At 47.3% G+C, this 19,912-nt stretch overlaps 2 protein-coding genes across 5 annotated transcripts in view; one reads left to right on the top strand and one right to left on the bottom strand.

Annotated features, from left to right (window-relative positions):
* Positions 1-254: 254 nt before the first annotated feature.
* On the bottom strand, positions 255-17,933 carry CDCA8 (cell division cycle associated 8). 2 transcript variants are annotated; one of them, XM_011969502.1, is made up of 11 exons: positions 17,756-17,933; positions 17,550-17,658; positions 17,300-17,428; positions 14,049-14,089; positions 11,011-11,083; positions 9,817-9,902; positions 8,494-8,558; positions 6,658-6,753; positions 4,447-4,573; positions 2,917-3,003; positions 255-1,637 (listed from the first exon to the last, which is right to left on the bottom strand). In XM_011969502.1, the coding sequence occupies exons 2-11, from the start codon at positions 17,641-17,643 to the stop codon at positions 1,593-1,595; spliced, it is 843 nt and encodes a 280-aa protein (XP_011824892.1). In that variant the 5' UTR covers positions 17,644-17,658; positions 17,756-17,933; the 3' UTR covers positions 255-1,592. The 2 variants fall into 2 exon arrangements, with proteins under 2 accessions (XP_011824892.1, XP_011824891.1); XM_011969501.1 differs by having other exon boundaries at positions 17,550-17,933.
* LOC105531561 (chromosome unknown open reading frame, human C1orf109) overlaps positions 16,625-19,912 on the top strand; it is an 11,810-nt gene continuing 8,522 nt past the window's right edge. For 2 of the 3 annotated variants that reach the window (XM_011969505.1, XM_011969504.1), the window contains exon 1: positions 16,625-16,690. The gene's annotated coding sequence lies outside the window, so the exon portion shown is untranslated. Of the gene's footprint in view, positions 16,691-18,067; positions 18,305-19,912 lie in introns of those variants that run through there. The other variant, XM_011969503.1, reaches the window with a different exon arrangement.

Raw genomic sequence — 19,912 nt, 5'->3', positions numbered from 1 at the left:
CTAGGCGTTGTCCTCCCAGATACAAATTTCTAGCTCATGGAATGAAGGTGCTGGGGGTGCTCTGATGGGGGTTGAAGGTACTGATGCTCTGGATCTTGTAGTAAGCCCCTTTTTCAGATACCAGAATGATTCTGTCCGAAGCAAAGGTTTTCATATCTTCTGAGAAAAGCAGATGTGCAAAGACCCCCACACCAATTGCTGCCTCCCTAGTCCACGGAACACAGCTTGGAGAGGACAGGCAGGATGAATAGTGATTACAAAAGAAAACACAAAACCAGAATTTATTGAAAGTAGGTACCAGCTCTGATTACAACAATCAGCTCAAAGACACCATTACTCAGAACAATATACACAAAAATCTCAGGGAAAGGAGAATAAAAGAACTTAAAAGAATACAACTTGAATAGGACTGTTTTACTAAAATGGTCGTGTTGCAAAACAACAGATACCACAAAGAGCCCTACATGAGAAAGTCATGTGCCCTCAAGCCTGGGGGTGAGGACTCTAGTTCTCAAATTCTTAGAACACAGCTCATCATTCTCCAGGGCAGAGAGGCTGGCTGGAGAATGAGGACCTCACTGCTGGCTGTTTAACAAAGTCCATGCCCCAGGCACAGGCACACATGGAATGAGGCCACCAAGCAAGTCACACCTGCCCTCTGTCCCCATAAGCCCCATAGGAGAGAAGTGCTCTCTGAAGTCTACTGACTTGACAGCGACCACTGGACCATGGATAGCTTAGAGACAGTTATTCTGTGGCCAGTGACATAAAACCCCCAGAATCTAAGCCCTACAATTCCCTTATCCAAATTTCCACTAACTAGAGAGGTAGAAGAGCAAGACATAGAAGTTGCCTCCAAACCAGTATTTGGTCTTCAGTAAACAGGGATAAACATAAAACACTGTTCCACAAGCAGGCTTCAGAACTACTGGGCACAGCAGGTGAAAGATCCCAAAGTCCCATTTAGCACCTCCCGCAGGAGGAGGAGGAGGAGGGCTGGTAGGGGAGATATGATGAGTGCCAGAGGGGAGATGGGCATGTTCCCTACCGAGGTCCCTGCTGCCAACTATCCTACTCTGCTGATCTGTACAGTTCCCCTACCTTCGGGACCTACCCTCTCATGGCCCAGAGCTCACTTATCTCAGCCTAAACCTCCCAGTCTCAAGCACAGAGAGCAGAAATACCAGATGCAGAGGTTCTCTGGGTAGGGGTGGTGGACGCAGTCTTCCTGAGAACACAGGGTTCTTCTGCGCCCCCTCAACTGCAGGCAGGGCAGGGCGAAGAGGATGTCGAGTTGCAGGAGGCAGAAGGCAGCAGCTCAGAGGGCAGGGAGGGTTCAGCTGGGAGACTGATGGGAAGCTTCTATGGCATGGCCCCAGCAAGCAGTGACTGGGGTCAGCTGGGATGGGAGGGTGAACAGACAGCTCTACCTAACTGGTGTGGGAACAGCATGTCTGAATTCCTGAAGTCCCCTAGAGGAACACGGCTCCTTGCTCTGGAACTTCACACTCAAACAATAAGCCTGAAGGGAAGAAGTCTCTTCAGGGTCCCAGAAGTGCCCATTAAAAGTCCATCCTGTCAACTTTGGCGTCTCATTTGTGCGTCCGTATGCTGCTGCAGATTTGGGCGAGACGGTTCTAGAAAGAAAAGGAGAGAGGTCATTGTAGAAGATGTCACTTGGCAGGCTTGCCCCTTGGCCTCCCACAGTCAGCCTGAGCACAGGTCTGACTGAGCCTCAGCTCCTCCATTCTCTATCCGTATCACACATGAATTCACCTTTTTGAACCTGTTTCTCATCTGAACAAGGGAGTAAAATAACAACTCAAGTGAGATAGTAAAGGTATCATAGGAGATTATTTGGAAGAACATTGCAATAGGTCTAGCTAGAGGATGACAGTCACAAGATTTGGGTGGCTAGGTGTGTGTGGGATCTCAGCACTGGGCCTATGTTCAGAAAGACAGGTTTGGGAAACCAGCCCCACCTTGTCTCCTTCCTTGGATGTACCCTTCAGACCCCACAGAAGGGTGAGGGTAAGGTTGCCATGTTTACACTAAGTGCTCCATCCACCACCCAAGATGATGGCTGACGACCAAGGAGGTTCATCCCTGGCTGAGCCAATTAAATTCTTTCTCTTGATAATTTACTTTACTTTTAGAGCTGAGGTCTTTCTCTGTCACCCAGGCTGGAGTGCAGCAGCACGATCATGGGTCACTGCAGCCTTGAACTCATGGGCTCAAACAATTTCTCTCACCTGAGCCTCCTGAACTGCAGGAATTATAGGTGTGTGCCACTGTGCCTGGCCCTCTTGAGAATTTAAACCAAGACAAGAAATTGAACAGTTGAGAAACAGAGCAATAAAGTTAGAGTTGGAGGTGTGGTTACTCAAAGCCACATGCAAAACAATGTTAAGTAAGCACAGAACCTGGAGCCTGTGGAGAAGGTTATCTGCTGAGAGGGAGGAATGAAGATGTGTGAGAGAAATGAATGAGCACACAGGCCTCAGCTGATGGCCCCACCGCTCCAGAGGCTTGGCCATTCAGCTCGCTCTTTGATTCTGTAAGATTCCTGATAACAAGCTCCGACCCTCATTCTTGAGCTATTCTAGGTTTCAGTTCCTGGTGGCCAATAGTGACCTAACATAACCCTAGCACTAATTGCCTGAATGAGGCAGAATTTTGATTTTGCAGTGGAACTTCTGTGGCAGGCACCCTGGGATTGAACAAAAGTCAACATCAGTTGAGGAACAGAATTGCTGTTATCTAAGTAGGATAAGTGTCAAACTCTCTTGGGTGAAGAAAGACAACACAAATTTAAGTAGAAAGTATTAGCCTAGGCCCAAAAGACAATCCTAAACAAAGGTAGCCCAAGAAAGCTACTGGAGGCATCCTATGTGTGGAGACGAATATGAGACTTACGGAGAGCTTCTTAATGTTTCCCAAGGCCTCTGGATCCAGCTGGGCAATATTGTGCCTCTGCAAGTCACTGGCCAGTAATCGCAGGCTCTGTATAGAGATGGGAGTGGGTTAAACTGGCCATGGCCCTTAGGGCAGGAACTCCCATCCAGCAGTGTGCCCCAAAGGATCCCCCTGATATCCTGCACTTAGTGGTGGGGAATGGCTGGGATGGAGAAGTGGCAAGGCAGGCAGGAAGTATATGAGCCCTAAGGAGATAATGACTTCATCAGCGCTATCACTGGGGAGGAGGCTGGATTACCTGGGCACAAAAGGCATGCACATTATCTAAGAAATGCCCTGCAGAGTATGTCTGAAACAAACCGTCCTCCCCTCACAAGGGCTGAGGTCAGCAGCTCACTCCATGAAGCCAGAGACACTAAGCTTAGCCTGTTTCAGAATCCCTTAAAGTTATACAAAGCTGAAGGCACAGCTCATGCTCCCGGTTCTAGACTAAGCACATACCTCGGTGGTGCCCTCCTCTGCCCCACCCTTTAACATGTCTATTATTGCACATATCACAGATACCATGATTGCAAACCCATCTTGACCACTGAGCTGCTTCTCAAGGGCAGGCCCCGTGTCTACTTCTTGGGCCTGTGACAATCGGGTGGGCAAATGTTAGTTGATGAACAGATGAAGGCTGGCGTGGTGGCTCGTACCTGTAATCCCAGTACTTTGGGAGGCTGAGGCAGGTGGATCACCTGAGGTCAGGAGTTCGAGACCAGCTTGACCAATATGGTGAAACACCATCTCTACTAAAAACACAAAAATTAGCCGGGTGTGGTGGCGTGTGCCTGTAATCCCAGCTACTCAGGAGGCTGAGGCAGGAGAATCACTTGAACCTGGGAGGCAGAGGTTGCAGTGAGCCGAAATCGTGTCACTGCACTCCAGGCTGGGTGACAGAGGGAGACTCTGTCTCAAAAAAAAAAAGAAAAAAAAAAAAGGCCGGGCTCGGTGGCTCATGCCTGTAATCCCAGCACTTTGGGAGGCCAAGGAGGGCGGATCACGAGGTCAAGCGATCGAGACCATCCTGTCCAACGTGGTGAAACTCCATCTCTACCAAAAATACATAAATTAGCTGGGCATGGTGGTGTGTGCCTGTAGTAACAGCTACTTGGGAGGCTGAGGCAGGAGAATCACTTGAACCCAGGAGGTGGAGGTTGCAGTGAGCCGAGATTGCACCACTGCACTCTGGTCTGGCAACAGAGTGAGACTCCATCTCAAAAAAACAAAAACAAAAACAAAATAAAATAAAACAAAAACAAAAAAAAACCCAGAAAAACAGATAGAACCCAGAGCTGAGCAACGATCTTTGCAGTCTGGGCCTCTAACCTGGGAGAGAAAACTGGGTTCTGAGTCCTGCAGAAGTGTGGAGATCAGGACCCACGCCCTGAAAGGACTCTGAGGGTGAAGTGTGGGTGAGGGCCCAGGGAAAAGAAACGCTTGACTAAGCGGCACACTGTGGCCTGGCTTCCCTTGGAAATACTTCACCTCTCCGCCGCCCACTGGCACAGTGAGGAAGATCTCTTTGCTGTCAGCAAGAGGGCTGCCATTCCCTGAGATGTTGTAAATCCGCTCTCCTGCTGCTGGAGTACGCAGGCCAGGGGTCTTGAAGACCCTAGAATGGGAAAATCTCTGTGAAGATAGCTTGGCAATTGGATGACACCAGACTCTATAGGTCATTTTAACCTCACTCTGGTCTCAAGCTGCAGTTTTCAAGTCACACATTCCTAAGAAAGCACGTTCTAAATTTAGAAAAAAAAAATGTTTTAAAGCAGTAATGACTAAACACAGCTGGAGAAAGAAGGTTGTAATTATTGAACATACATCTTGCAAACAGTCAACCCTTATCCACATAAAGTTTAGGTCCAAAGCTCCATATGGGTGCCAGTCATCCATGCATCCACAAAGCCAGAAATAAGCTGGTTAATTGTTTCCAGGCATGGCTGCTTCCATCAAGAGGAATTTTTCAGAGGCAAAGGAGGATGATTTAGAGATTACATCATTATACTAATTTCTCAAGACAGTTAAGATACTGCTACCTAGTTTTCCCTAAATGCCTTTTGTTACATACTCATGTGAAAAAACAAACTGTAAAGAAAAGTGAGAATTGGCTGAGTGCAGTGGCTCACACCTGTAATCCCAGCACTTTGGGAGGCTGAGGCAGGTGGATCACCTGAGGTCAGGAGTTCGAGACCAGCCTGGCCAACATGGCAAAATCCTGTCTCTACTAAAAATACAAAACTTAGCCGGGTGTGGTGGCATGAGTCTGTAATCTCAGCTACTCAGGAGGCTGAGGCAGGAGAATCACTTGAACCTGAGAGGTGGAGGTTACAGTAAGCCGAGATCGCACCACTGCACTCCAGCCTGGGTGACAGAGCGAGACTCCGTCTCAAAAAAAAAAAAGAAAAAGTGGCAATTAAAAGTAGAAAATAAATCTTCCACACTTCCCCCATACTAGAGATAACTACTTCTTGCTCTCCTCCCCAGGGATAACCACTCTGAGTTCCTTATCTGTCCTTCCAGAAACTTTCTATGTATATAAAACCAAATGGGATCACACAGCACAATGTTCAGCAACCTGCTCGGAGATGCTCTGTGATCATGGCGCTCTTTCCCTATCAGCACACACAGATCCAGTCTTTTTTAATAGCTATACAGCATCTCCTATTTAGTCTACTAGGTTCTTTGGAAGGTATTAACTTATGCTGCAACAATATCCTTGCTTATGCCAGCCTCCAAAAAAGCAGTATCAAGTTTTACTTCTACCAAGAGTGCGGAAGAGTGCCTATTTATCTTTAAAAAACTGATTTGAGGCCCAGTGTGATGGCTCGTGCTTGTAATCCCAGCACATTGGGAGGCCGAGGTGGGCGGATCGCTCAAGCCCAGGAGTTCGAGACCAGCCTGGGCAACCTGGCAAAACCCCATCTCTACAAAAAAAAAAACTTAGCCGGGCACAGTGGCATGCTTGGGAGGCTAAGGTGGGAGAATCACCTGAGCCTGGGAAGTCAAGTTTGCAGTGAGCCGTGATTGTGCCACAGCTCTCCAGCCTGGGCATTAGAGTGAGACCCTGCCTCAAAATAAATATATATTTTAAAAATAAAATAAAAACCTTCTGATTTGAATCAGAAAAGGCCAAAAACGTCACCTAGAGGTCTCCTAGTCATCCCAGGCAGAATATTCACCTCCCTCCCATTAAAGAATCATTTTGCCACTGAAGATGGGTGAAACTACACTTAAGGGAGAGGCATACACCAGGAAACCCAGCTGGACACTGTCCCCTGACAAGGCACCCCAGGCCAAGGACTTGGGACTATTTTCTTTTATTTTCTTAAGACAGAGTCTCACTCTGTTTTGCCCATGCTGGAGTGCAGTGGTGTGATCTTAGCTCACTGCAACCTCCACATCCTGGATTCAAGCAATTCTCCTGTTTCAGCTTCCCAAGTAGCTGGGATTACAGGTTTACACCACCATGCCCGACTAATTTTCATGTTTTTAGTAGACGTGGGGTTTCATCATCTTGGCCAGGCTGGTCTTGAACTCCTGACCTCAAGTGATCTGCCCGCCTTGACCTCTCAAAGTGCTGGGATTACAACATGAGCTGTCGTGCCTGGCCTAGGAGTATTTTCTTAGACATTCCTTCTCTGGGTAGTGCTCAATGTTGGAATCCCATCAAATCCAAGTGTTCCCCTTAATACTCACCTTGAGTCAAACCTGGGTGTCAGGCCTGGAGTTGGTTTGACCATGGACATCTCCAATCGGCCCACAGCTGGGGTAACAGTGTTAGCACGGCTTGACCTACAGGTAAGAAACGGCCATCAGGTATGCCAGCTCTCAAGTTCCACGAAGGCAGCAGCACAGGAGTGACACGTGGAGAACTGACTGTGAGATACTGCTCTGGGCACCTCGCGCACATCGACTTACATGACCCTTCTAACAACATGGGAGGCCAGCACTGCTGCCATCCTCATACACAGATGCAGAAACTCAGGTGCATCGAGTTTTAAAAACTTGCCCAAGATCACATATCCAATTAGGATGGAGCCAAAACTTTGAACCGAAGCAGCCTGCCTCCAGAATCTGACTTTTTTTTTTTTTGAAATGGAATCTTGCTCTGTTGCCCATGCTGGAGTGCAATGGTGCAATCTTGGCTCACTGCAACCTCTGCCTCCCGGGTTCAAGCGATTCTCCTGCCTCAGCCTCCCGAGTAGCTGGGACTATAGGCATGCACCACCACACCCAGCTAATTTTTTTTTTTTTTTTTGAGACGGAGTCTCACTCTGTCGCCCAGGCTGGAGTGCAGTGGCTGGATCTCAGCTCACTGCAAGCTTTGCCTCCCGGGTTTATGCCATTCTCCTGCCTCAGCCTCCCGAGTAGCTGGGACTACAGGCGCCCGCCACCTTGCCTGGCTAGTTTTTTGTATTTTTTGGTACAGACGGGGTTTCACCATGTTAGCCAGATGGTCTCGATCTCCTGACCTCGTGATCTGCCAGTCTCGGCCTCCCAAAGTGCTGGGATTACAGGCTTGAGCCACCACACCCGGTCCCAGCTAATTTTTGTATTTTTAGTAGAGAGAGGGTTTCACCATGTTGGCCAGGTGGGTCTCAAACTCCTGACCTCAAGTGATTCACCCACCTTGGCCTCCCGAAGTGCTGGGATTACAGGCGTGAGCCACCGCGCCTGGCCTCAGAATCTGACTTTTTAATCAAGGAGACAGCCTCTTCATGTGAAGGCTCCCCCAGCTGGAATTCTGTCCTTGTGCCATGCAGCTGCTGCACTGCTCAAGAGAAATGCGTTCGTTCCTCCACAGACATGCATCCCGGTGACTACTCTCCTAAGCTGCTTTACCTTCCCCCCGCATGGCTTATGGTAGAGTCCAGCATAATCAATTCAAGCCCATAGAGGTTCTTCACTTTGCAGGACTGGACAAAACATTTCAAGAAACCAATTATAAGTAAGTGACAGTCACTCTATGACAAACTATGGGGTAGCTCTACACATGGGCTATTAAGAACTGAAACATAACAGGCAGTTCTTGCTATACTTAAAAAAAAAAGTGGGGGCCGAGGTGGGCGGATCACCTGAGGTCGGGAGTTTGAGACCAGCCTGACCAACATGGAGAAATCCCGTTTCTACTAAAAATACAAAATTAGGCGGGTGTGGTGGCGCATGCCTATTATCCCAGCTACTCGGGAGGCTGAGGCAGGAGAATCATTTGAACCCTCAAGGCAGAGGTTGCAGTGAGCCAAGATTGTGCCATTGCACTCAAGCCTGGCCAACGAGAGTGAAACTCCATCTCAAAAAAAAAAAAAAAAAAAAGTGGGGAAGGATAGAGAATGTACATTAAAGTACTGGAGATGGTTTTGGTTTAGGCCATTTCTAGAGACCCCTCCAGCTCGGACACTCAAGGATTCAGTGATTTTAAGCTGCATTCAAACACTAGCCACCAGAGCTTTTTCACTGCCCCTCACTTTCTGCCATGATATATATGGCTCTCCAATAAAACCCAAAACACCACAACTTTAGAAAATCCACTACCTTTTCCTTTTGCCTTTTCCTTGTATGGACTGAGTTCTCTTCTTGGATGGAGGACACCTTTTGACCTGCAGTCACAATCAAACGAGACTAAGGTTACAAAACACCCTACAAAACACCCAGCAAAGAGGAAAGGTAAGGAGAGTAAGGAGGTTTTTTTTTTTTTTTTTTTAAATAAAAGGTTAAGAACAAGCTTTGGATAGTTAATACTAAATATAATAAGGTGTATCTCAGAATTCAATGACTTAAAAAGTTCAGAACATAACTAATTGAATAAGGACTTCTACTGGCTCGGTTTTCAAAATAGAGGATTTTGGCCAAGATTAAAGGTAAATCTCTTTTGAATTGATTGCAGCCTGGCTTGTACCCCACTACTTCACATAAAGGGCTGCTGTGAAGGTCACTCAGGGCATCCCAGGTGCCCAATCAAAGGCAAACCCTGCAGTGCTCCCTTCCTGGGGCCTGGGAGGTCCCTGGTAAGAATCACTCCTTATCTTCCATACATTCTCTCCTCCCTTGTCCTCCGTGATGGATCCGTCTTTCCTGCTTCTCTAGCTTCCTTGGCAGTCTGCTTAGGAGCTCCTCTCTCTACTATCCCTCTACTGTCCACTCTCAGACTCCCTCCCTTCCTGCTTTCCCGGCACAACCATCTCCACTCCCACACTGGGACAAACACCTTAAGATCTGGGAGGCAGTGAATCTCTCGATCTCCCTCTTCTCCCTGAGCTCCAGGCTGAAATTTCTGTCTAGCCTAGATGTCCTGGAAAAGTAATGAAGAGTCAACATGTCATGCAATTGACATGTGCTCCCCTTACCCCCAGTCCAGCACCTCTGCTGCCTGGATCCCACACTTCACTGGATGGCAGTTGCCTTAGCTAGAAACCGTGCAGTTGTCTCTGATTCCTCCTTTTCTCCACCAACCATGCCACTTCTTTCTAAAACCTATCTCAAAACCTTCCCTTCATTTTATAGTATCAGCATATCAGTTCAAGAATTCATAGGCTTCCAACTGGTTTCTTCATCTCCAGTTTTCCCCCTCCCCCATTTATCCTGAATACTGTTCCTCTTTCCTTTCTTCTCCAGCTAGTAGTAGACTCTCACTCACCTTGAAAGGCCTGCCTATGTCCTAGTGGGGTAGGGGAGACTTGCTAGCTTCCTCTTCTGTGTTCCACACACTTTGCACACCAGTCAATTATCACTTTTGTCATTGCCATGTAAAGTAGGATCATCTCTACTAAACTGTGAGCTCTGGTGTACAACAGTGTATTTTATGCATTTGTATTTCCTTGTGATAACCCCCAGCCTCCAACCTCAGTGTCCACTTACTCTTGAAGTTTGAAGATTCCTATGTTCATTTTCTTCTTCTTCTTCCTCTTCCAGTATCATTTCATCTACTTGTATTACCTTTCGTGCTGTAAGAAACAGTTTCAACAGGGTGGTATTTCTGATGAGAATAAAGTTTTGTGCATTCACATTTCTTACAGGAATAAAACGTATGCAATCTGAAGCTGCAATGAAGAAATGGACTAAAAATAAAGAAGACTTTTTAAGAAAGAGAGTTTAGACAAAGGAAACTAATCAGAGTGTTAAGAAACCCCATATGATGCTTTGTAGGGACAGCCCAGCATTCTGAATAATTGAGTTTGCCCTGCCCAATGTAGAGGTGCCCTGGTGTGTAGCCCCGAAATCCTGGCCATGGGTCAGGATGTTGTTATAAGAGTTGGATGCATCAAACTATCGTAGCTTAATGACAGTGACATTAAATCCATGTCACAATTCATCCTGATCCGATTCCTTGCTCACTAGTCACAACCTGGTTTCCCATACAACTTTTCCTATAAGACAGTGTTTCTCAGAGTGCAGGACATGTATGTAAGATGATTTTATGCAGAGAGATCATGGAATTGAGTAACTTTTTTTTTTCCTTTCCTTTCTTTCTTTCTTTTTTTTTTTTTTCAGAGACATTGCCCAGGCTGGTCTTGAACTCCTGGGCTCAAGTAATCCTCATGGCTTGGCCTCCCAAAGTGCTGGAATTGCAGGTGTGAGCCACCACAGCTGGTCTGAATTGAGTAGCTTTGAATTAAATGCAGAGAAAGTCATTCCTTTTTCAACTCTCTTTCAACTTTGCTGATTACACCAGGGAGCATCTCAGTTGGTGTTACCTGTCTTTTAACTCCGCTCTAAATCTTGCCATCTGTTTAACCCAGGGGAAAGTAAGCAGGCCACAATGTTTGGTTTCCAGCACAGCTTTTTCCCTTTCACTTTAGCTCACACACGGCTCTCGAGTTTGCTTATTAGCAGTCCTGCACACAATTAACTAAATTTCTGGTTTGAGTTGCTGTTCGGGGGAAAAAAAATTAACTAAATGCACCATCCAAAAGCAAATGTTTGGATTTACAAGATTAAGAACCAGACTTTAAAGGGAAGAGGCTCTACCAACAAGGCCCTGCCTGAGCAGCCAACCAAGCAACCTGAGCCTCGGTTCTTTCTGTTCAACAAGGAGTTTTGACAGGTACTCACTTTTGGCAGATTTCAGGGGTGTCTGAATAGCTTCTGCTGTTAGTTTGTTTATTTCAGTGATATCCAGGTCAGCCTGTGACATAGCCAGAAAGCACCAGGCTTATTCCACCAAAATACGAGGAACAATATTTCAGGATAAAATTTTTTTAAAAAATTCTTATTTGATACATAAGACTGTTAAATGTTAGTGATACAATATACAATACAGCAGACTCCCATAAACCCACCACACAACCCAAGACCTAAAACATTGCCAATAACTTGCTTCTGGCTCTTTATTCATTCCTTGTTCCATTTTCTTATCTTTCTCCCAAAGGTGATGAGTCTCCTAACCCTGTCATTCCCCAGAGGTAACCATATCATTCCACTTGTCTAATCGAAAGGTGTATGTGCATGTGCTCACAGATACATGCAAATGTTGTGTATATGTGTGTACACATAGATGTGCTTTTTCACAAGTGTGTACTTAAGCATTTTGTTTAGTCTTGGCTGTTTTCACCACTCTTTGTGGTTGTAGTTAATTTGTTTTCATTGCTATATCACATCCCACTGTGTGATTATACCACAATGGATTTGTCCATCTTCCATCAATAGTTTCCTATTATAAACACTGCTACCTTGAACTGTCTTAAATGTGTCTGAGGTACATGTCCAAGTTTCCCCTTGGCTCTATCCTTTGGAGAGGGCATGACAGGGATTATAGGTTACATAAATAGTCAGCCTTCGCATTACGCCAAATTGTTTCCCAAAGTGATTACCCTTGTCTACAGCCCATCTGCAAACAATCCAAGTTCCTAATGATGTACATCCTCTACAACACTTGGTGGGGTGTCAGGCTTACCATTTTTTTGATAAATCTACAGGGTCTCAGTAAGGTTTTCTAAGATGATCCTGGGTCCTTCAAAAAGGCTTCCAGTCACCATTCAAATTAGGTTTTCTTTCATATGGTAGTAAGTATGGACACTACAAAGAGCAGTCAAGATTCAGTCCTTTCCTTATAGAACACGTGTAAATATCAGAATTATCATTACAGGTTTGGAATGGCACAGCTTTCATTTCTGGTAGGGACTGCTTGAAGTACTCAGAGAAGGATTCTGAGGCTGTCTTAGGCTTAGCAAGAAATAGTGCTGTAATAAATTACTGATGTTTGCCAGACTTGATAGAATAGAAAGTAGGGGCATTCCTGCCAAACTTCTGCCATCTCTAGAAACAACTGGCATGTTTTGGAGTCATCAGTAGTGGCAGGCCACTGGTCATCTACTGTGCAGGAGAGTTAACAGAGCAGGCCTGAGACTGATACACATAGAAAGGCCTATTTGCAAGCTTGGCCTTGGTTGGCATCTGGGAACTTGGATTTCAGAAAGGTTCCCACCTTTCCTTAATAAGAATGCCTCATTGTGCCTAAACTTCATGCAAACAATATGGCTCATGCTGAACACCTACTTCCCTCTGAAAGTCTAGGATTTTGACACGTGCTAGGCAGAGGATGCCTATGTGAGCAGCCCCCAGGTAAAACTCTGGGCATTGACTCTCTAATCAGCTTTTCTGGTAGACAGCATTTCATATGTGTTGAATTAAGCATGTTCTGTGTGACTCCATAGGGAGTGGACTCCTAGAAGCCTGGTTTCCTCTGGACTTTGACAAAGGGGAAGCACTTTTCCCCTTCGTTGATTTATGCTTTGTATCCTTTCACTGCAATAAATCATCGCCATGGGTGTACTGTATGCTGAGCCCCGTGAATCCTCATAGCGAATCACCAAACGTGGAGGTGGTCTTGGGAGCCCCAATACACTTCCCAGCTAAGAGCTTTTATAGATTTTCTATCATTCCTTTCTTGAGTTTTAAATCGTATTAGTCAAGGCTAGAATTCTCTCAGCTTGGTGTGGTTACAATGGCTCTCTCATCTGACATTAGAAGTTCTCATTTGCAGTTCTGTATGTCTAATTTAAAAAGAGGGAACTGCATTAGCTAGTAAGCATAATTCATCTCAGAAGTAACTAACTTTTAAAACATTAGAGCTCAGTGTGTGTAGGGGGGTGAATAATCCCTACCTCTCTCCTATAGTATTCATCCCCAAATGCTCCAATTTTTTCCAAATTGATAATTGGCTCCTCATTACCTTTACTTTCTGAATGAAGCTGGTGGAGATCTGCTATTGTACCCTTGGTGATCAGACTCCTTCAGACCCTGAGATTCCAAATGATTCTGATCAACTCAACAAAAGATGTCAATTTTGGGGTTTACTTTGTAAATCTGATCAAGGCTACAATAAACTGACAGAAAGATACACAAATGCGTGCACACACGCATTGTTTGTATATGATTTTAGAGTGCCTAGGGACTCTGTGAAGCCCATGTATGGACTAGTTCCCAATGTTGTCTCGTAAAACTTTCTGCAAGAGTAGCAATGTTCTATTTCTGTGCTCTCTGATGCAGTAGCTACTAGTCACATGTAGCTACCAAACATGTAAAATGTGGCTAGTATGTCTGAGGAAATGAATTCCTTAATTTTATTAATTGTGATTAACTGAAATAGGTACATATGCCTGGTGGCTACTTACTGGACAGTGCAGCTTTAAATGCTCTATTTTGCATCCCCATCTTACTGCCTTCAATCCTGGCACTGATGCTGGGAGGAAGGAGATGAGAGGGGCTGGGGAGTACTGAGCATCCCAAGCAAGAGCACTGCTTCTACAGTACAACATGATGAAACAGCCTCATCATCTAGCAGGTCAGTGCATAGTGCAATGACCCAGGCGCTTAAAGGAACTTGGGCTTGAGGCTTTCTACTTCCGCTGTAGAGTTCAGGACAAAGGACTGCGAGAAATTGGTCAAAAATAGAACTGCTACTCTCTGTAGGACTCAGAACTATCTGGGTCTCATGTACACAGTGTCTGCCCAACTCTAATTTTTCAGTTTACACAAACAGATAATGTCCCTTTATGAAACCTCTTCCACAGTAAGCACCTATTAGTTGGATCTGGGGACTGGACTAGACTTGAGTAACCACTGACTGGAAAATAGGACAGGTCACTTACTGTTGCCGCCTCTTCCAGGGCCTGTTTGTTTCCTCCAAGGGCTTTAAAAAGAATGTTATAGTTACTATTAGATTTTAACAATAAATCATCTTGCCTAATGGTACCATTTATCTTTCTAAAACTGGTACAGCTCTTAGTCTAACATTCAAGGACCTTCACCATCTAATCTATTCTTTCTCCAAGTTTTATCCCAAATGTGCCACTGACTCTCAGGACTTGTTGCTATGGTACTCTGTATTTCCTCTGCCTGAAATTCTCCTCCGTACTCGATAAATTTCTAACTCATCCTTCAAAACTTAGCTCAAACATGACCCCCAAAATTCTGCTTATCTTTTTAAAAAATATATTTTAAATTTTATTTATTTTTGAGACAGAGTCTTGCTTTGTCACCCAAGCTGGAGTGGAGTGGCGCCACCTTGGCTGTCTCCTGGGCTCAGCTGATCCTCCACCCTCAGCCTCCCAAGTAGCTGGGACTACAGGCATGCGCCACCACATTTGGCTAATTTTTGTATTTTTTGTAGAGATAGGGTTTTGCCAAGTTGTCCAGGTTTTTTTTTTTTTTTCAAATAGAGATGTGGTCTCCTGCTATGTTGCCCGGGCTGGTCTTGAACTCCTGGGCTCAAGTGATACTCCTGCCTTGGCCTCCCAAAGTGCTAGGATTACAGGCATGAACCCCTACCCCATGCCCTGCCCTCTGCTTATTTTTCTTTAAAAAAAAAATGTATTTTTATTTTAATTATCTTTTTAAAGTTTAAAGATAGGGTCTTGCTATGTTGCCCAGGCTGGTCTCAAATTCCTGGGTTCAAGCAATCCACCTGCCTTGGCCTCCCAAAGTGCTGGGATTACAGGTGTGAGCCACTGTGCCTAGCCTGCTTATTTTTCTATCTCAGCAGGTTGCTGCAAAGTGTGGAGTAAGTTGCTCACCCTCATCGTACCTAGTAACTACTCAGAGCTTTTCAAACAGTCCATCCTTGCCTTGGACTGAATTCCAGAGATGATATCTTTTGCTTCTGGCAAAAATTTAGCAGTCAATGGAAGTACAGTAAACGTGTGTTGAATGAAAAGGTCTTTGTGAGATTTACATGTAGAATAAAAAGTTAGGTTAGATCCTCCTGCTAGAAACCCTCATAGTATCTTGTAAAACAGTTAAGATCTCAGGCTATGAAACCAGAATACCTGGGTTCAAACAGACTATTCCACTAACTAGCTTATGAGGCCTTGAGCGAAGTATCCAATTTCTCTGTGCCTTAATCTTTTCATTTAGAAAAATAGGGATATTATTAGTTATGAAGAAAAATTAGTTAATATATGTAAAACACTTGGTACAATGCTCATCCGGCATAGAAATCACAATATGCTCACTGACCACTACTCTATTCTATCTCCTTTGTAGTACCTATACTTTTAATTACATAATTGTATGTGGATTTTTCTAATAGCTCTTTTCTACTAACCTGTATGTTTCTGAAGGCAGAGGCAATGTCTGTTTTATTCCCCGGTGCATCTTTAGCACCTAGCACTGTGACTTACACATGCTCAGTATTTGTAGAAATGAGCAAATGAATGGCTTAATATTAATAAATAAAAGGACAAGTCAAAAGGATCATTCAACGTCTAATATGTGAACAGAACATGCATTTCTATCCAGCAAGGAGACTTCATGCTGGATAATTAATAATAAGGAAAACAAAGGCAACCCAGCAGAAAAGTACAGCCTCCTGCATTTCTCTGGACATTTAATAAAGGAGTGGGGAAGCAGGCTGGGATTTTTCTCTGGCCAGGAAAACTGATGTGCCTTTTTTTTTTGAGATGGAGTTTCATTCTTGCTGCCCAGGCTGGAGTGCAATGGCGGGCTCTTGGCTCACCGCAACCTCCACCTCCCAGGTTCAAGCGATTCTCCTGCCTCAGCCTCCTGAATAGCTGGGATTAGAAGCATGCGCCACCACACCCGGCTAACTTTTTTTATTTTTAGTAGAGACAGGGTTTCTTTCTTTCTTTTTTTTTTTTTTGTGAGATGGAGTCTCTCTCTGTCGCCCAGGATGGAGTGCAGTGGCCGGATCTTGGCTCACTGCAAGCTCCGCCTCCTGGGTTTATGCCATTCTCCTGCCTCAGCCTCCCGAGTAGCTGGGACTACAGGCACCCGCCACCAAGCCCGGCTAGTTTTTTGTATTTTTTTTAGTAGAGACGGGGTTTCACTGTGTTAGCCAGGATGGTCTCGATCTTCTGACCTCCTGATCCGCCCGTCTCGGCCTCCCAAAGTGCTGGGATTACAGGCTTGAGCCACCACGCCCGGCCGAGACAGGGTTTCTCCATGTTGATCAGGCTGGTCTCAAAACTCCTGACCTCAGGTGATCTGCCCGCCTCAGCCTCCCAAAGTGCTGGGATTACAGGCATGAACCACTGCGCCCAGCCTGATGTGCCCATTTTTAAGTTAGCAATTTCCATAAGCTGCATAAGGAGCTGCTTTGGGTTATTCTTTCATCTGAGCTCTGGTTAACTAACCATGTCATTTATTCATTCATTTTTAAATGGGTTGGGTAAAATATACATATTTTTTAAAAATACTATTTTCTGGCTGGGCACAGTGGCTGACTCCTGTAATCCCAGCACTTTGGGAGGCTGAGGCATGCAGATCACTTGAGGTCAGTAGTGCGAGACCAGCCTGGCCAACATGGTGAAGCCTCGTCTCTACTGAAAATACAAAAATCAGCAGGGCATAGTGGCAGGAGACCGTAATCCCAGCTACTCCGGAGGCTGAGGCAGGAGAATCACTTGAATCCAGAAGGTGGAGGTTGCAGTGAGCCAAGATCGCACCACTGCACTGCACTCCAGCCTGGGTGACAGAGTGAGACTCTGTTCCAAAAAAATAAAATAAAATTCCTGATGTGTGAAAATTATGTGAAATTCACATTTCAGTGTATCCATAACTAAAATTTTATTGGAATACAGCCCATCCATGCCCATTCACTATAGCTGTTTTGGACCTGTAACAGCAGAGCTAAGTTGTCCGACAGAGACCCCTCCCACCGGCTCAAGTAGCCTAAAATATTTGCTACCTAGGCCTTTAGAGAAAAGGATGGAGACACATGACTTAGGGAAGTGAGACAGAGAGTGAAAGGGTCTGCAATTTTCCATAAGTGGTCATGTCAGATCTCATTAAAAGGTGACATCTGAGCGAGTCCTTTCTGAAGGGTGTTACCTAACCCCACGGGGCTCCCGGCCTCCGCCCAGGGAAGCTCTCCAGCTCTTACCGAAGTAGTCAAGCCAGTTCATCTGGCGCAGCGCCTTGGGGAGCCGCAGGATCTCGATGTTGTAGAGGTTATCCACCTCCTTGAGGAGGTTCTGCCTGTCTGACTCAATTTGCTTGATTCGTATTTCCACTGCGGGAGGGCAGAGCCGACAGGACACGGGTCACGGGGCGGGTGAATGTGTGCAGCTCGTGTCCCCACCCGCCAGCATCCCGCGACCGCCCCAGGAGGCCGCGACGGCCTGGTCCCTTACCTTCACGGTCGAAGTCTTTCAGAAAGGAGGCGAGCTTCCGCCTCCGTAAGGAGTTGATCTTGGCCACCCGACTACTGCCCTTCCTAGGAGCCATGGCGCTTGGCGGATGCTGCGGGGAGCGGCGGAGATGGGGCAGGGAGGCAAGGAACCAGGTAGGGACCAGGAGGGCGGATGGGGACCACCCGAATAAGTCGCCAGGCACGTACCTCCGGTCTCGCGACAAGGACTGAGTAAAACCTCGCTATGCCAGTGAGAGAGAGCGGCTCTACCGTCAACCGCCACCCAATTCAAACTCCACAGCCACAGGCTGACGAATGAGAAACCGCCGTCCCACAGTATCCAATCACAAGCAAGTTCCTACCTGCCCGGGGTCTCCCGCCCAATGCGCTCCCTATAGCCGGAGTGCGTCAGCGCGGGCGCCGCCGTCGCGGGTACTCCTGGGAGTTGTGGTCCAGGCTTGTTTCCCCGCCCTCCCCACCAACTCACCCGGCTCCGCCCTGGCCGGCTGCAAACTATACAAACTACGACTCCCGGCAGGCCTTGCGGCGGGTCTTCATTCCCCCAAGCTCTGGAGGGCTAGGGGCGGACTAGGTCAGGTCGGCTGTAGGATTCTGCTCCGGGGCCGGCGGCTGCTTCTTCCAGGCCTGGCTGCCACTGAGTAGCCGAGGGGCCGCCGTGACACTCTGACTGATTGACTGGCTGGCTGCCTACGTCGGCGCTCCTCAGGGCCCCAAGCTCCCGAGGCCGAACTTGGGGCAAGTGGAGGGTCGGCGGAGACAGAGCAGCCCCGACAGGGTTTGGAAGGGGCCGAGGCGGAATGACAGGGGAGCGGGGCCGGGGTGCAGGCTTTGGGGTGGGCGCGCCAGCCCGTGGCCAGTTTGGGCAGCGAGTGGGGAGAACCCTCTTGTTCCTCGCTCGCCCGCGGGCCGGCCACTCCCGTCCAGTTCGCGTCTTGGCGCCTCGACTGGGTGTGCAGCGCGGGGCCGCGACTTCAGGTGCGAGTAGTGGCGCTTGGCAGCTGGCCACGCGGTGACTGCAGCGTGAGCCGCGGCCACCACACTCCAGGGAGCCCAGGGCAGGAGGCAGCTCTGGGTGTTCTGGCCGTGGGCCTGGGAATGGGCGTGTAGACCTCGAACCCCGCTGAGCCGCAGTCCTGTCGGAAGTGCTAACTGTGCATCTTTGCATCTGCCCACGGCCACAGGGTTGGATTGCTCAAGGGTTGTGCTGAGACCCAGCAAGGCTAGAGGCTAGTTTCGAAGCTGTAGCTCAGGCTGAGTCTCAAGGCGGGCGACGACTGGACGGCCAGACCGGCGAGCTCTTGACAGGTTTGTGGCCTGATTGTTTGGATTTGGTGCTTTTCACCTGTGGATGCGGTCTGAAGCCATGTCAGAGGGGTTGTTTGTGTTTAAGCGTGCATGTTATAGGCTATGGGAGTGATAATCTTGCCTCTCCCCCTCTGAGTTCAGGAACAATCAAAGAAATAAGCAAAGGTGCCAAGCAGGCTCCTGATGGGCACCAGCGAGCTTGGGGACAGAGCAGTCCAAGCATAGAAACCCTGGCAAGCCTGGCCCTTCCTAGAAAGTCCTTTCTCTCTCTCTTCCACCCTGGTTTGTTGCTCCATATACAAAAAATATTTGAATGTCGCTCTTCCGCCCAAGGTCAGCCCTGGGCAGTGGGTGGTGGGGGTGACACCCGAGTCTGCTGGGTGCCTAAGGATCTCCATCAGTTAGATGGCCAAGATGAGAGGGGACGACAACCCGTACCTCATGTAGGCTTTCCCGCAGCAGGTGTTTTTATGCTGGGCAAATTGGGCTTCCAGCCTCTCGGTTTCAGGGTTTCCTTCACCCGACTCCCCAATGTGCCCGACCTCCCTGGGCACCTAAGATGTCCACCTGCATCTCAGCCAGAGCTGCCACGTCAGGAGCCCGTGATTCACTAGTTTTTGCCAGTTGGTTGTGATACACAATGTCAAAAGTGTCATTAAGGCACAGCCGGAGGCGCAAGCTGAGAGGAAAAGACTCCACAGTTAAGAGGACATGCCACCACTGCCACCCAATTTAAACTGCCGCAGGCTGACAAATGAGAAGTCGCCGTGTTTGGACGGTCCCAACATCCAGTCCCAAGGAAGCTTCAAGCCGAGTGGCCAATCCACATGTTGGACTACAGTACCCAGAAGTAATTTCGGTACTATGATATATTTTCGCGACTCAATAGGCTTGCAGGCCTGCGGAGGAGCTTTGGGGGCGGTCGCCTGTGAGCATGCGCAGAGAGACTATGGGCGCGTGGTGCTCACGCTTTGGGTGTCTTGACTTTTAAGTTTTTCCGCTGGTTTCAGGAACGCGACCGGCAGCCTCGGGCAGGGG

The sequence above is a fragment of the Mandrillus leucophaeus genome, unplaced genomic scaffold (assembly GCF_000951045.1).
Source record: "Mandrillus leucophaeus isolate KB7577 unplaced genomic scaffold, Mleu.le_1.0 Scaffold895, whole genome shotgun sequence".
NCBI lineage: Eukaryota > Metazoa > Chordata > Mammalia > Primates > Cercopithecidae > Mandrillus > Mandrillus leucophaeus.
This window is presented reverse-complemented; position numbering and strand designations above follow the sequence as displayed.